Source organism: Athalia rosae, chromosome 2 (genome assembly GCF_917208135.1).
Source record: "Athalia rosae chromosome 2, iyAthRosa1.1, whole genome shotgun sequence".
Classification (NCBI taxonomy): Eukaryota; Metazoa; Arthropoda; class Insecta; order Hymenoptera; family Athaliidae; genus Athalia; species Athalia rosae.
In genome coordinates this window covers 8,186,395-8,202,424 of record NC_064027.1, presented here as the reverse complement: position 1 = coordinate 8,202,424, position 16,030 = coordinate 8,186,395, and the positions used below count along the sequence as shown (strand labels likewise).

At 41.9% G+C, this 16,030-nt stretch overlaps 4 protein-coding genes across 4 annotated transcripts in view; 3 read left to right on the top strand and 1 right to left on the bottom strand.

Annotated features, from left to right (window-relative positions):
• Positions 1 to 46: 46 nt before the first annotated feature.
• Positions 47 to 11,406, top strand: LOC125499683 (putative transcription factor SOX-15). Its single transcript, XM_048650724.1, has 7 exons — positions 47 to 308; positions 8,587 to 8,809; positions 10,057 to 10,271; positions 10,503 to 10,717; positions 10,810 to 11,104; positions 11,200 to 11,350; positions 11,397 to 11,406. Exons 1-7 carry the CDS (start codon positions 47 to 49, stop codon positions 11,404 to 11,406), a joined length of 1,371 nt encoding a protein of 456 aa, XP_048506681.1.
• Positions 8,680 to 16,030, top strand: part of LOC105686747 (synaptotagmin 1) — a 20,132-nt gene continuing 12,781 nt past the window's right edge. Inside the window, exon 1 of the mRNA XM_048650052.1 lies at positions 8,680 to 8,809. The gene's annotated coding sequence lies outside the window, so the exon portion shown is untranslated. The remainder of the gene's footprint in view (positions 8,810 to 16,030) is intronic.
• Positions 11,270 to 13,162, top strand: LOC125499904 (putative uncharacterized protein DDB_G0283431). The gene is given in 2 exon segments (XM_048650059.1): positions 11,270 to 11,722; positions 11,725 to 13,162. Coding segments are annotated over 2 exon segments (411 nt in total). The 5' UTR covers positions 11,270 to 11,421; the 3' UTR covers positions 11,835 to 13,162.
• The window catches only part of LOC105686781 (out at first protein), a 4,099-nt gene continuing 1,421 nt past the window's right edge, over positions 13,353 to 16,030 (bottom strand). The window contains exon 4 of the mRNA XM_012401915.4: positions 13,353 to 15,921. Within this exon, the coding sequence (XP_012257338.2) occupies positions 15,611 to 15,921 (311 nt within the window). The 3' untranslated portion in view covers positions 13,353 to 15,610. The remainder of the gene's footprint in view (positions 15,922 to 16,030) is intronic.

Sequence of the window (16,030 nt, the reverse complement as noted above, 5' to 3'; positions counted from 1 at the left end):
ATAAGAAACTCTGCCAACTGTCGAACTTCTTTTCCAGATTCCTGGAATGTTGAGCGGACAGGCCCAGCAGCGTTTGGAGGATATGTCGTGGCTGGCTTCGGGTCCGCCGTTGGACTATCAGCAGGGTATTACCTCAATGCCATCGGGGGTGAAAATGTGCCATCCGGGAAGTTCCGCTCAACGTAGTTTGAAGGAACAACGAATTCGTAGGCCTATGAACGCTTTCATGGTGTGGGCGAAGGTTGAGCGGAAGAAATTGGCGGACGAAAATCCTGACCTCCATAACGCCGACCTCAGCAAGATGCTTGGTGAGTAAGACCTCCGCGTAATTCGATACGGTCGAGCTGGCGGTAAGAAGTTTTCACTAACGTGTGTAAGTGCGTTTCAAGTACGTACACATGTATACGTGTATACGGGTATGCAATGCACCGGTAGGAAGTGTGGTGTGCGTGGCGTGTACACGCGTACATCGTACACGGTGTACGGCTATATTTTATATACGAGAAAATCAGATTGCTGCAGCGGCGTGCCGCTGTGACCTCGTTGTTCCGTAACCCTTTGCCTATACGTACGTAAATGTTGATATGTGTACATGTATCCACGGCTAGCCAATACCGTACTTTATAAATGCTAGGATAAACCACATCACGACCGACGGTTTCGCACCACGGAAGAAGAAGAAGAAAACTTTTACTTCCTGCAGACCCGCGATTCATCATCTGGCGCAGAAGAGCTGCGGAAGTCACGTGAAACTCCATAGGCCTAACCGACGACGCCTGTTCTCGTTGACGGATATTTTTCAGGAGTTTTACAGAAGGAATCGAAGAAATAAAAAGTGAACACCCGCCGAGTCACCGTCGTCGTGGACTCCGTAGATATCGGGGTGTCAACCACCTATATTATTTGCTCATTTATCGAGAGCACGATTCCTTGCTTCGCGTCTTTTGTCCGATACCCGGAGTCTCCGGTGTGTCTGTAGAACGAACGTTCCGCGCGAGATAACGCGTCTATAGCTAGCCAGAGTTTTGATACCGGCTACACCGGTGCGGCGTACGAGCGTTGCAATTACGTACACGTCGGTCGATGAGCGCAATACCGGTGTGGAAATAATCGAAATCCAAAAAAATTAATCGAAAAAATTCGTCGAAGGTCTGATATAATTTTCAACGATCCGCGTCAGCACCCCGGCGTTTTCCGATGAGATTTATCAGCTCGGCGTGTGCCACCCAAGAGGCTCGAGTACCACAGCGCATATGGGTATGGGTATGTGGAATGAAAAAACGAATGATCAGATATATTAGGCGATTTGGTTAATGTTATTGGCATGACGCGGTGCCGATTGCTATGCGCGTCGGGTGTTGCCGCCCCCGCCGCCCCTTTCGCCGACGATTTTCTTATTTCTCCTTTTTGGTTTCTTTTTTATTTTCCTGTTTTTTTTTGTTTTTTTTCTTTTTGTTTCTTTACTTTTTTTCCAGACATCCTACATATTCATGCGCGTGCTATACGTCTGCTGTCCATTCCCCGTCCATCCGCCCGAACGTCCATCCGTCCATCCGTCCGTACGACGGACGGTCCGCCCGTCCAACCGTATGTCCGTATAGATATATCAAACGCTTTACCTATATGTATGTACTTATATTTATATATATATGTATATGTATATGTCTGTATGTATTGCAGAACTGTACGTGAAAATAAACGTACGTACGTAAGGAGGTATGTGTCATCGCGTACATACTGTATCTTCGCGTGTAATACCAGCACTTTATAAAAGCGCGCGCGCGCAATCTCGAACGTTATAGGTATACACATGTAGGTATATACGTATGTAGTACCTATATAATACCTGTGTATAAATTATACGCGCAGGTGTGTGCATATACATCTAATAATACATACGACGGACGGTAGACGTAACAGTGCGCGAAGTTTATGCGTATATATATATATACATATATACTCGTACACCTATGTATCTTCTTCGATCACCTATGTACGTACACACGTGTATACCTGTACGCGCTTATACTTTGCGCGTTATAACAAAAATTAACGATCACCGTCGTTGTTACGAGGGTATCAGATATAAAACGCGCGATGATATACGAGTTCGGCCAATGCCGGCAAACGCAATTTTCATACGTACCTACCCATTGCCTTATGCGATCCGGTGTACCATTGCGAAAATTTCATCATTAATGTATAATATACATCGGGGGACACGAATAAGGGCGGGCGAATGAGAAAGAAAGCGAACGAGAGACGGTCGGTCTTTCGTACGGTGCGTGAAAAAAAAAGAAAGAAATAAATTAAAAGAAAAAAAAAAAAAAATACCTGGATGGCGCTTCGTTGTATGTACGCGTTTATGCACATACATATAAATATATATATGCCGTGTAACGTGTGGGTCTTATATCCGGTGACACGCGTGCCCGCGCATCTTTAATAATCATTGGCAACCGTTAGCTCCGGTCTTTCGGAGCGTATGTCAACATTAGAAATTGTTACAACCCGTAGGACCAGCCATATCGACGGGTATACATACATACATATAGGTATCTACCATTATAACGTCCCGTCCGCGTCGTGATAATCACCAACTCGGTAAGTCCTTAGCGATCGTCCTTGCGTGCAATGATTTCAAGCGAAAGCTGCGTCGTCGCCCGGTCACCGCGACGAATATCTATGAACCCTGATCGTATTTTGATCGCGACCAAATAATTTACACACCGGTCAACTTTGTCGGGTGAATAGGATCGAAAAATTGAACGAAACTACGAAAAAAAAAATTATCGTCGGAGACGAAGAGGTCCTCGTACTTTTTTGAAGACGTCGACGAGCGGCGGGACCGACCCGCGCCGGGGTCCTCGAGATCGTCGTTGTTCTTTACAGTTGGTTGTTGTTTTTTTTTTTTTTTTGTTTTTTTTTTTTCGTTTGTTTTTCGGCTCGCCTTGTGATCGACCGGCGACAACATCGGTCGTGGGTCGCGGGCCAAAGGGGTTAGAGATACGAGGGGGATGGGGAGACGTCCCAATAATTGCGCATACATATAAAATGAGGAGAGTCGCGTCGGAGACGCGCGATGAAGGGAGAAAGGGTAAAGAGGGAGTTCGAGAGTCGGAGAGAAGAAGAGGGGGGGGGGGGGGACTCTGCACTCTCTGCGGGCTGAGCTAAGCAATAATAAGCCATAAGCGCGGACTCTGCATAGAATGCCAGGTAATGAGGCGGAGTGCGCCCGAGCCGCACCCTTCCTTACGAACACAGCACGCGGCAGACAACCTTCTTCTTCTTCTTCTTCTGCCTCTTCTGCTTCTTCTTCTTCTCCTCCTCCACCTCGTTCTCCGGTTCTTTCTCCGCTCCTCATCCGCAGCTCTCAGTTCCACGATTACGACATACGCCGCACCGACGATTTACCTAAGGAGGAGAAATAAATTCCCTTCATATATTCAATGAAAATCCGGTAATGATAATTCAATATCTCCGCGGATCTATAGCGTGCTCTATTCTTATATATACAATTCCCCCGATAGTTTAACGTACAATACCGATATAGTGTAATAGGTATATATGCACACCGCGATCTCTCGCAACTGCAGCCCGCCGCTGCATCTTGAACCCGCGGGCGAAGTCAGTGCCGCGCGGGATTTGAATGTCAGAAAAAATGAATGGGGAGATAAATCGCGAGGGATTTACGAGCGGACGATCTACGGTCCCCTGGCTGTCCGTCCGTTCGTCTTTTCCGTTCGTTTCGTTCCCTTCTTTCCTTCCTTCGTTCGTTCGTTCGTTCGTTCGTCGTTTCGTATCCCGTCTGTCCGTCTGTCTGTCCGTCGGTTCCCCGTTCTCCGTTCTCCGTTCTTCGTTCCACCCGCCTGTCTGCCTCCGCGCGGGATTCTAAGGACTAGAAGCTAGAGGACAAACATCGGGGAGTTGTCCGCGTGCGAATAGCTGCTAGCCACTCACCGGTTCTCGGTCGCGGGAACCTCGCGATGTATAATATATACTATGCTGTATATATATACGTAGTATATTCATGTATAGCTAACCGATTCTTCGCGGCGAGTGAGCTCTTTGTTGTCTACGTTCTCTATAGGTACATACGCGTACATAGGTATGTGAGTGTAGGTATATATATGTATATACGGGAGACAACGCTGACCTAGTTAATAGCGCTAAAATATTTCATTGGCGAACCACAACTCGGTTCACACCAACGATCCATTGTCTACGAAACACCGGCGGGGGGCGGGGAGGGAGGGATCCCCCTGTTCTCTACGAACGTGGACATAATCCGCGGGCTGTACGTTCGTCAGCCCGGTATTGAAATGGGTTTTTGCAATTGTTGCGGTAAAATTTGAATCCCGGTTGAAAAAAAAATTCACGACGAAAGTCAACCGCCCGCGCACTCGACTCGTGGAGGATCGATCGAACGCGAGAATTGAAGGGAAGAAAGACGAGAACTTCACCTCCTCGCAAACTCGTCCTTCGATTCGACTTGAATTTTAGCACAAATTGAATATTTTAACGTACGGATGGATCCGACGATTCTACGCGCTGCCAGGTGCGACCCGTGAAGCAAATTGCGGGCTTTTGATATCGGGGCAGAGTTAATTTAAGCACAAACTCACGCGGGGGGTGGGGGAGGGAGGGAAAGAGAAGAGAGGCCTCGTAAGGCTCGGTAAGGCCCACCGGGCCCACATCGACGGGCCCGGGCACCCCGCCCAACCTGGGTCGCCCACTGTCACCATTAATAATACGTCTCCCGTCCCGTGATGTATCTTCGTTGTGTTGCCTCGTGTCGGTGTTTAGTGCTGAGGCTCAACCTGGAGAGTCCCGGCTTCTCTCCCGTGTGGCTGCAGAGTTGGGAGGAGTAGCATAACGCGCATATAACGCGCACCTCGACTCGCCGCGCGCCCTCCACGTGTGCGCGTGCATCTTACGTACGTACACCTCTACCCGTGCAACGAAGAAACGCTCAGGACACACGCGTACGCCGAATAATGTAGGTGTGTCGTGAGTGTACACGGTAAATAAAATCGTGTACGTAGGTATATATTTATGTAGGTATATATGTTATATATCAAGTTTGACAGTTACTTTCCAGCAGACAAAGACGTCAGAGACGGGGAAGCGATATAAGGAAGATACGAAAGGGAGGGTGGATTTGACGTCGCGACTTAATATCGTATCAGCAGGGGTTGACCCTCGTATTTCGTTAGTTGTTTTTTTTTTTCATTTTTTTCATCGTATTACTTCACGTTTCATTCAACTATTCGGGTCTGATCCTTTCCTACGTTATACTGTTTTTCGTGATTTAACCACGCTGCCGAGATTCGAAAGGGGCGGAGGAAGGAGAGACAACTCGCGGTGGAGAGGAGAGAATAATGTAATTGTGAATCTCTCTGGGTATGGGAAGACGTAGACCCCGGTACAATCATAATTAGATCTGGACCCATCTCTGAATCAGTTTGTCAGCTTGTCGAACTATAATTCGTGTCTTATTTCTCGTAAACATCTTCGGCCCGGTAAGAATCTTCGTTGAGGAAATCAAAGTTGATATTTTATACGTATACCTCTATTAGGGCGGGTTGAAAAAAAAATTTTTCTCTTATTTTCTTAGCATGGGGGCAGAATTTGTACCTTATGAAAGAAGAAAAATTTTTCCACCTAATGATTACTCGATCGATTGCATGAGTAGATGATTTTGGCTTTCAGATTTGGATTCTTGAGCTGATTATATGTGAGATTACTCTTGAAGAACCAAAAACAAATTCGATTTTTGAGCAAAAAATAAACAACTCTTTTAAACAAGTTTAATATAAGTTTCTTATGTATTTTGATCTCAGGAATCTCAATCTCGAAGAAAAATTGATCTATCTCCAAAATTGACCGATTTATCGCCAATTTTCACCTTTTTGGGGTCAAAAATAAAAAATTGATTTTTTAGTCTATATTGATGTAATTTGAGCTCAGGAATCCTAATCTGGAAGAAAAATTGATCTATCTGCAAAAATGACCGAGTTATCCCCATTTTTTCGCTTTTTTTTGCATAAATTTGAGGATATCTCGAAGGGAAAAAATCGTAGCTCAATTTGGACAACGGATTCGTGTTCCTGAGGTCGAAATACATAAGAAAAGTGCCATACGATCGATTTTAAAAAATAAAAATTTTTGCCCAAAATTTGAGATTTTTCCAAGGGGTACCCCTTACGATTTTTTCAAATTTTGACCAAAAATTTTTATTTTTTAAAATCGATCGTATGGCACTTTTCCTATGTATTTTGACCTCAGAAACACGAATCCGTTGTCCAAATTGAGCTACGATTTTTTCCCTTCAAGATATCCTCAAATTTATGCCAAAAATTGCGAAAAAATGGATATAACTCGGTCATTTTTGCAGATAGATCAATTTTTCTTCCAGATTCGGATTCCTGAGCTCAAATTACATCAATATAGACCATAAAATAAATTTTTTATTTTTGGCCCCAAAAAGCTGAAAATTGGCGATAACTCGGTCAATTTTGGAGATAGATCATTTTTTCTTCCAGATTCGGATTCCTGAGATCAAAATACATAAGAAACTTATATTAAACTTAGTTAAAAGAGTTGTTTATTTTTTGCTCAAAAATCAAATTTGTTTTTGGTTCTTCAAGAGTAATCTCACATATAATCAGCTCAGGAATCCAAATCTGAAAGCCAAAATTATCTACTCATGCAATCGATCGAGTAATCATTTGGTGGAAAATTTTTTTTCGCTGGAAGTACCCCACTTGATTAATTATTTATTCAAAAAACGAATGGGCTACCTGAGAATATCAAGTAAAAGATTTTTTCAACATTTGAAAAATTTGCTGTTTTTATAAAGTACAAATTCTGCCCCCATGCGAAGAGAATAAAAAAAACAAAAATTTTCAACCCACCCTAATAGAGGTATAGGTGCGCGTGATGTCAAGGAATACCTCAGGGGTCGGTTTTCGGCCGGAAGAAGACTAAATTCCTAATTGGTTTTACGGAATTAGCTTACCAGAGATTCTCCGATAGCTCGGGCACACGCTTACCTCGGATATATATTCAGTAATACTTATATCTCCCTCGCCCGTGGGTGGGAACCTTAATTATTGTCGAGATTCCGATAAGCCGATTGCTGAGGGAAGAACAGTCCCAACCAAGATCGAATGTCCGCCGGCGTCCGATCGATCGGCCCGCGAGAACAAGATCGGAAAAAAATCCGGTCCCCCAAATTCGACATCGGAGACGATTTCGCGCGTGGAGGGAAATTCGCGAGCGAGCGATGAAGTGCGACTTTGGAAAAAAGAGAGCGAGGAGAAAAAAGTTTCGAATGACTGCCTGGTAGCCATTACAATATTTAACGAGAACGAAGAACGGCAAAGGCTGTTTTATACGTATAATATAAGTATAGCCGAAGACACGTTGCGCGGGTGGGATGAATCACGCAGCGAGGGTGACGGTGATGGTGACGCTCCTCGGAGCGCGCCCAAGAATATTAAATCTACCGCGAGGCTTAGAAGGCCCCGAGGATAGCGATACGAGCAAAAAGGAAACGGGATGACAGAAATGGTTGTAGGCGAAGTGAAAAAAAAAAGAAAGTCCTCCCGCATCTCCGCTCTTTATATCGTTACCATTATTATCGTTATAACGATAATGGTTATCGTCATTATATCCGACTTGTAATGTATAAATGGTGCACAAATACCTGATATATTTTTCATTTATTCGTTCGCTTATTTATTTAGTTTTGTACGATTTTTTTCCACCGTCGTTTTACTTCGTTACACGTCTTCTCCAGGGAAATACCGGTAGGGTAAAAGGGGTTTTTTTTCCGAGATGAAATACAAAATAAAATATGAAATAATGGTTCGTGCCCATGGCTGCAGCAGCCCGGTGCAGCGGTCCGTCGGTGCAGGCCGGGCGCACCCATCTCTACGCCCCCATGCATCTGTATTCGTGTTTGTCCGTACAACAAACTTCGTATGGGATGTTTGTTGGTAACCCTACGTTCGTAAGCTATGGGCACATCCGCCTTCGTTAGTCTCTGGAGGCTCTCGCGCGACGCCGTGTTTCCTGGCTCTCCAGGAGCACCGCATCTCCTTCGCTTTATTCCGTTCCAAAGCATAATCTCTGTATATACAGAACCGAGATCACGTATACGTGTATATGAGGAGAAAATGTTGCCACTCATGCTTTTTAACCCACTTTTGTTAATAGCCTCAGCTCGACCGCGTGCACACTGAATCAGTATACGGACGGAGAGAGAATATCCCTAATTAGTTTTTGGGCGCGTGCCGACCCGCGCCCCGCACATCTTCGAGGGTATGAATTACCCGGATAAGTAGGGTAACGTCTCCGCTGACGCGTGCTTGCGTGCGGGCGGGCGAATATATCTCAATTTGTCATGCATAATTCACGCGTGCTTCGAACGCTGAAAATTGAGGATTGTTTTTTCAGCGGTCGATCGCTGCGCAAGAGATAGTCGGCTTTGCGAAGGGTACACGTTATAAATTGGAAGAGATAGGAGGCAGGAAACTTGGAAGTGATTAATGTTAGCGTGTTTTTCGCTCTTATTTTTAGGCAAGAAATGGCGGGGTCTTACGCCACAGGACAGGCGGCCGTACGTCGAGGAAGCTGAAAGATTAAGAGTGATACACATGCAAGAACATCCGAACTACAAGTACAGACCACGTCGCAGAAAACACGCGAAGCGAGCCCCGGGGGCCCCAGCTTCGCCACCCACCGTAACAAACGCCCCTGGTTCAAGGCCCAACCCTGCCGGGTCCACGATTCATCATTCCATGTGAGTATGAAAATTAATTTCTTCGTCAACGCGTAAGCGACAGATTTGCCGAACAAAAAAACGCGGACGTCTGATCGATGCAGATCGTCGATCCGCCGACACTTTTTCTCCGATCATTCCCCAACGCGATGCTCGACGACGATTCGGTTCCCCGTCATCGAAGGATTTTCGACTATATTCCGATGGGTGTATATTGCTTGTTTTTCTTCTCATTCGCTCGGTAACGACGTTAGCGCGAACGTATTTCGAAAGTCTGTTGCATTACAGCTTATACGAGGGGCAGGATGCGCGAACTACTTTGAAGAACTCTTTCAGAAGGCATTTCCTTTTGTCGGTATATTTCCACTATATGTTAGTAGGTAGTGTACTTTACATCTTACCGAACGACGTGGGAAATGATTGCGAAATGTTTAGGATTGAATTGCTCCACGATATCCCCCAACTGTGCATACAGAAGAGACCTCCCTCGTACGAGTATAACCAATCCGCGCATTCATCACTCCACGGTGAGGTGCTAGAAAGGATGTGTGAAAATCTTAGTAAATTACGATTGGAAAGGTCGAAGAACTCCTCTTATTATTATTACGTTTATAAGTGTCCGTATGAAATGACATACCTACCTTACAAATGTGTACGTGCACTTTATACCATTGACGTAGACTTTGTGCCAGTTTCCCCGGTTGCACGGATCACATAATGCACTTCATATAAAAGGTATTTAGGTATGCAGATCCTACACCTAACGCTCGGTGTACAAATAGAAGTTCTTATATATGGATGTACTTCAGCCCGAGCAGTTGCATTTCGTTGTAACGGCTTCTCGTATTCCTCACGACCCCTCATCGAAAGGGCAAAGCCAATTTAGGCAAGCGAGGTGTCGTTTGCTTGTCGATTAATTGAGCGGGTAACGCTACACACCGGCTAGCTTCGCTGAACTCGGCGGTGACCACCTCGGATTGCATTGCAACGAATGCAGCTAGAATTTGTTCGACGATCGTTAAGCCGATAGAATGCACGTACGTGCAGCCTATACTGTTCACCGGAGTCGCAGAACGTTATCGCCGACAGAACGAATTCCTACGAACGAGAGAATTTCGCTCGGGTATCTGGTGACTTCAGAAGTAGTCGGTATTTCAGCGAAATATTCAACCGGTCGAATTGGGGAGGAAAAAATATTGAAAGGATTTTTTTATAGTCGTATACGTGTATTAAAAAAATAATCGATATAGAGGAGCAAACGATTTCAGGTCTAAGATGGAAAATTATCAAAGTATGCCGCGGATGTCCTGGGGCGGACACTCGCCCATTACGTCTCTCTATCATCAACAACAACAGCAGCAACAACAGCAGCAACAGACAATGCAAGAGTACAAGTCAGAGAACAACTCAATCTACGGTAGTCCTTACACACCGATTATTCACTCTCCGGACATATCGCCTGTCGCCAGCCCTGAACCAGATGGTAACAATGATAAATCGTATTTACTTTGTCATTCGGAAATTATAAATTATTCGGTAGTAATCGCAGCTGCAGTTCGCTGGCCTCGTTATCGCGCTCTTTTCTCAATTACTGAATTTTAATGAAGATTGAATACACAACACGATTATGCCGTTCGAATTAATGAGAAGATCGTACGTAATAATACCGATTTTTGACTCATTAGGAAACTCGTGAAATATATTTTGGTCGCAGGTGCGGACGGAACACACCTTCCCTCTTCGCAAAATCCAGACCCGGAACGGGACTTGATGGAAGGTACATCGAAACAGCACAATGACCATGAACAAGCGAAACGCTATTCTTTCATGAGCGGAGACAGCCAATTGCATCCAGCTCATAGCGTGGCTAACATATCATCCTGCCAAAATACTGGCATCTACACGGACACTTTGACGTACAAGAAATCGGTAGGCTATTGCGGACAAAATAAAACAATCGCTCGATAAATCGTATTCGAAATAATTTTGTTTTTTTTTTTCCTTCAAATTTGTGGCGTCAGGTAAGCTACCTGAATTTCGAAAGACAAACTTCGAGTATAGCGGCGATTGGTATAGCGAATGGGATGATGGTTTCCTGTAACAAGTTGAGATCGGGTTTCGAAAACGTTGGCTCTGTCACGGGTACATTCTACCCTCCAGTCGCTTCACCGCACGACCAATCGTTGCACTACAGCAGTAATCAGTCCACGAAGTCCAACAGCTATTCGATGCAATCCAACGTCGAAAGTAATTATAATCAATGCAACAACAGGCAACAATCGATTGGAATTCGCGGCTCATCCGACGTCTGCTCGAGTAAGACGACAGTTCTTTTTTTGATTTTCGTCTCCTCGCTGCCTTTTTTTCAAAAGGAGATGCAATTTATTTTTATGACATGTTTGATTCCGCAGGCGTCTCTCATAGATACTCTCAGATGTCTCATCATCAAGATTATTCGTCAGAGGGTGGTTCCGGACAACAACCGGTAATTTTAGGGCACTTAGATCCTAGCATGGGCGACGACGAGGAGGACCAAGCTCTGCAACTTGAAAAATATTTCAAGTATCCACACCCAACATCCGTAGCTCACTCCAGTTTATCGACCCAGAATCTATTAGACAACAATCACAACTATGCGAGTGACTTGCGATACTACGCGCCCCAACAGAGTCAACTCGATCATTCAAATTCCCACTGCGTTGTCGATGAACAAAACAAGGATAATCAATGCTCCGGCATTGCCATCGGACATGCAATGGAACATTATCACCAGAATATGGAAGCTGCCAAGTACAACGAACAACAACAACAACAACAGCATCAACAGCATCAACATCAACACCAGCAGCATCAACAGCAACAGCAGCAACAGCAACAGCAGCAACAACATCAGCAACAGCAACAACAACACCAACAACAACAACAACAACAACAGCAGCAGCAGCAACATTCTCAGCAAAATCAGAGCGTCGAACATGTTTCAAAGTCGGATGATGATTTTAGCGTAATCCTAGCCGACGTACGCAAAACGTGCTACAGTAGTTAGAGTCTCGTGAAACGGTACGTACGGTCGTATAAAAAAAATTTCAGGCTGTTCACGTAATTATAAGAGCTCGCGTCGTGTAAAATAATACTCCTTGTTGAAGCTCTTCTTTGATACTCCCTTATAGGTTTTTCGTGAAGGTATTCAGAGCTGGGCTCGGATGAAACTTGTTTTTGTGAAAAAATATACAAATTTAAGCTAAAGGAATAACCAATTCATGCAACGGATAATTGAGAGTTTATCCCCATCGCGCGGTGCCAGTTATCATATATTCGTAAAATTCAGGTGACTTATTTACAGTTCGAGGATGTGTTGTTCGTAGCGTCAACTGTCTTCAGACTGTAATTGAAGGCGTGAAGCGATAAAAATTACTGTACAAAAAATGAATAATATATGCTTGTTGGATATTATTATTCATCAAAACCACAATACCAGCTCTGATTCATATAATCATTGTTCGAATCTTTCATTACCATAAGTAGTGTAGGAATTACTAAAAGCAACGATCAAATTATTAGCTTGAATTTTTTTTCGTGAAGAAAAAACTATACATATTATATATATATATCATATTGTCGTACTATTATTACTACGAAATTAACATGCGAAGTGAAGATAATTGAGTAAGCTAATCGATGATATCCGGAAAACTAAATTATTTTCTATATTTTGAGGAACAATTGGAACGAGAGAAGAAATTGATACTTTTGTGATTGTGATACAGAAGCCGACCATGAAAAATATACATACCTATAATGCTACACAACATTCTTAGGCCCTAATCAAAATTCGTTAGTAACATTATTCGTAAGATTTTTAAGCAACGTGGCTCGACACGAACTTGATACCTTGTACAGAAAAGCTCATGCGATTTCCATGCAGATAACACATTCGGAATTTCTGTCCATCCTAAGGTCGCTATATCGCTATCAAGGATTGGAATGGTAATGATATTTCTGTTCGGAAAATGTGCAATAATTCACACATGTTTATCATCACAGCGAAGAAAGAAATTCCAGGAGGATTCATTTCCCCCCATCCCACGCAAGGTCTCCGGATCAGGTTGATCGGAATTGGTAATCAATCTAGAAATTGTAATTATATGAGGGAAATTTTCCACATATTTTTAACCGCATGAGCTATCTGGTTTGAACTGTGGTTTCGCTAATTATTATTACTATACATGTTGTACGTAGTGAGTAAGAAAATATCTATAGAAAATTGTAGACAAAGATTAGACGCTGTACTAGATCGATAATTATGAAAGCGAGGCATGCGTAGATTTTAAAATACTGTATTTTAAAGAATAAATAATATTTTCACCAAGCATACATACGCGCGTGTAATTTATTTCAGTGTCAAATCCGAAGTAAAAAAATCATTCGGCGAAGATAAAATTACCGGCAATACGACCCCCTAGTATTCCAAGTGCAGTACGAACTGTAATCGTACTTAAAAGATACGACTCGAAATAATCCAATACGTGGTGAGGTTGGAGATTCACATTTCATAGCACAAATATTCCGGTTATTCTTTTTATTAAATATATATGTGTGTATATAAAAATATGTATATAATTACATCATTATATGCAAAGCATAACTCATGGTGATTTGATCTCACAATAAATAATTTTATGTAATTTAATATTGTACCAAAAAATTTGTTCGCAATTGTAAAAACATAAAATCAGCAGTGTTTGTATTGTGACATAAATTTATGCCAGTGAAAAATTTCACTTTGTCGCATGCTATGTACAGAGAACTTCTCTAAATCGAAGTTATACCTATCGATTAAATTAAAATAGTACACGTATTACAATGAGTACAATTAATGGAGTTAAATATCAACATTGTGTAAAATTTATTTAGCTCATCTATTACATATATACAAGTATGTATTATTGCTATCTCTATTTTTACCTATGATGATAATCTGCGTCTGCGATACTGTATTGGTTTTTACGATCAGTTGCATTCATTTTGATCTCACGTTAATCAAGTTCAGCATAAATAAACAACGTTAGATACCGGATGAAGCAGTAGCTATAGATGCTGCGCTCGTAGAGTATTTCTCATTCGAATACTTTGATAAATTTTCAGAATTCAGTTCAAGGTTTGCCATAAAATAAGTTGAGTCAGTGCCGAATTAGTGGCCTAAAAGCACATTAGCAATTGCGAGTGCAACTATACCTTCCTTAAAGTTAACATGAGTGAAAAGCTATACTGTACTTGGTAAAAATATATTTAATACGAAAGGTGATCAAAACAGTTGTCCAGATTCAACCTCATCTTAACACTAAGTAATAGAATTATTCATTTTGATCGTAATGCACGACTATAAATATTTAAATATGGCAGCTTTGTTGTGTATAAAAGTCAATTGCTCATGGTGGTATGAGAATTATCTTAATTATCATTTGAATGGATTGATAACCATGCCGGTATCGTAAAATAATTATTACTTACATTAGGATTAAGAATTGACAAAAAATTGGAATGACTTAAAAATACAGAAAACAGAATATTAAATCGGAATGTTGAATAGAGAGGCAAAAGAGAGACTACAATTGGACCATAAACTGGACGTCAATAAATGAGTTTGAAAATGACAATATTTTTAGAGAGCTGTCATTCAAATTACAATATAATAGATAAGGGTCAAGCTTTATAATCAAATACTCTGGAATACGCGAAAAAATGTTTTATACGGTCAAAATACCACTCATTGTTCATGAAAGTAGGTGAGTAAAACTTTTAAATGTTAGTGTCACCGTGGGGGAAGATATACCACAATTCTGCGCCAAAATAGAATGTATAAGAAAGAAGTAACAATCACTTGAATTTTATGATGATTTGGAATGTTTTGTTAACAAGCATACTGGTCTGTCATATTTTTCTTCACATAGACCACAAGGACCTGGACAACAACTCATGCAAAATTTTTATCGACGAATTGTTGATCAATCCATTCGAACGACTAAGAGAACCATTGCATCTGATCAGTGCAATATACGTATCAACTCAACATTTCATGTGAGTTTATACCTAATCATGAATTAGCTCAAAGAAAAAAAAAATTTCTTAAAATCTTTGTCAAGTAATCCAACAGCACCCATTCTATAATTTCAGGGATATTATATTATTCAAGAAATTCAACAATAAATGAAGTATCCCTTTTACTGTGATATTCATGTATGATAAATTTAAGCCTCAAACTTGAGCGCAATTTTATTTACGAACTACTAATTACCAACTAAATATTGCTGAATATTATCAAAGATTTTGGACAGATTAGAGAGGCGCCATGTATAGGTAGTGCCAAGTAATATCCTACAGTCACGTGATATGGTGTTCTCATTAGATCCTTGGGATACTGCCATGTGAAAGACATTTTAGATTCGTGATTTCTCGTTAAAATTCGATATATGGCCACATGGAAGATTAGTACCGCTCTTTGGCAAATACTCAGCATTCTTTTTGTCATTTTTTTATGCTGAATTCACACCAAAAATTTTTTAGGAATTTCAAATGGCAAAGAAAATTACTGCCCAACCACTAAAGGCTACATAATCTCATCCCCAATTAAATTCAATGATCGGTCTTCTTGCAGTATTAAGAACCTAACGTATTGATTAATTGCCAATGATTTTCCTATCTTGGAGATAAGATACCTATCCCTACAAAGGCAGTTTTGATCAGACTTTGTTTGGTGTGAATGAAGCCTCAATTGTAATCTACGTTTCTCTGTAGAATTTAAACCTATTACGTTCGCAAGTGTCATTCGTCCCACAAGCAATTCTGTTTTACTTGCGAGTAGTAAGAAAATATGAAACACTTTTTGCACGTTTTGATACCACATCTGTAAGAGCTTACTACTTTTTTACCATCACCTTTGCCCTTGCAGAACTTGAGTCCGCATGGATACCAACCAATACAAAGTTCTAAAGAGCAGGTGCATGGAGCCCAAAGGTTTGATGTATCCGCGCATTTTGATAATGAGACATGCTTCGTCTCATTTGTCCCCCGATCTGCCGCTGGCACAAGCGTGAAGTTACGCGCTGCTGCCATAAGGGCGGTTTCTGAAGAACCTGACGGTTCGTCAAAATCATAATGAGTCATTATGCCATGATACAACCAAAAGGTTTTCCAGTTTTCTCATGAATAGTTGCAATATTAGAGACATATCAAAATTGAATT

What these genes read in the sequence shown, in the direction of transcription:
- LOC125499683 (XM_048650724.1), top strand. Translation starts at nt 47, where the DNA reads ATGTTGAGCGGACAGGCCCAGCAGCGTTTGGAGGATATGTCGTGGCTG. An exon ending in CGACCTCAGCAAGATGCTTG is followed by an intron (nt 309 to 8,586) that starts GTGAGTAAGACC and finishes TCTTATTTTTAG; the next exon opens with GCAAGAAATGGCGGGGTCTT. An exon ending in CGCCAGCCCTGAACCAGATG is followed by an intron (nt 10,272 to 10,502) that starts GTAACAATGATA and finishes TTTTGGTCGCAG; the next exon opens with GTGCGGACGGAACACACCTT.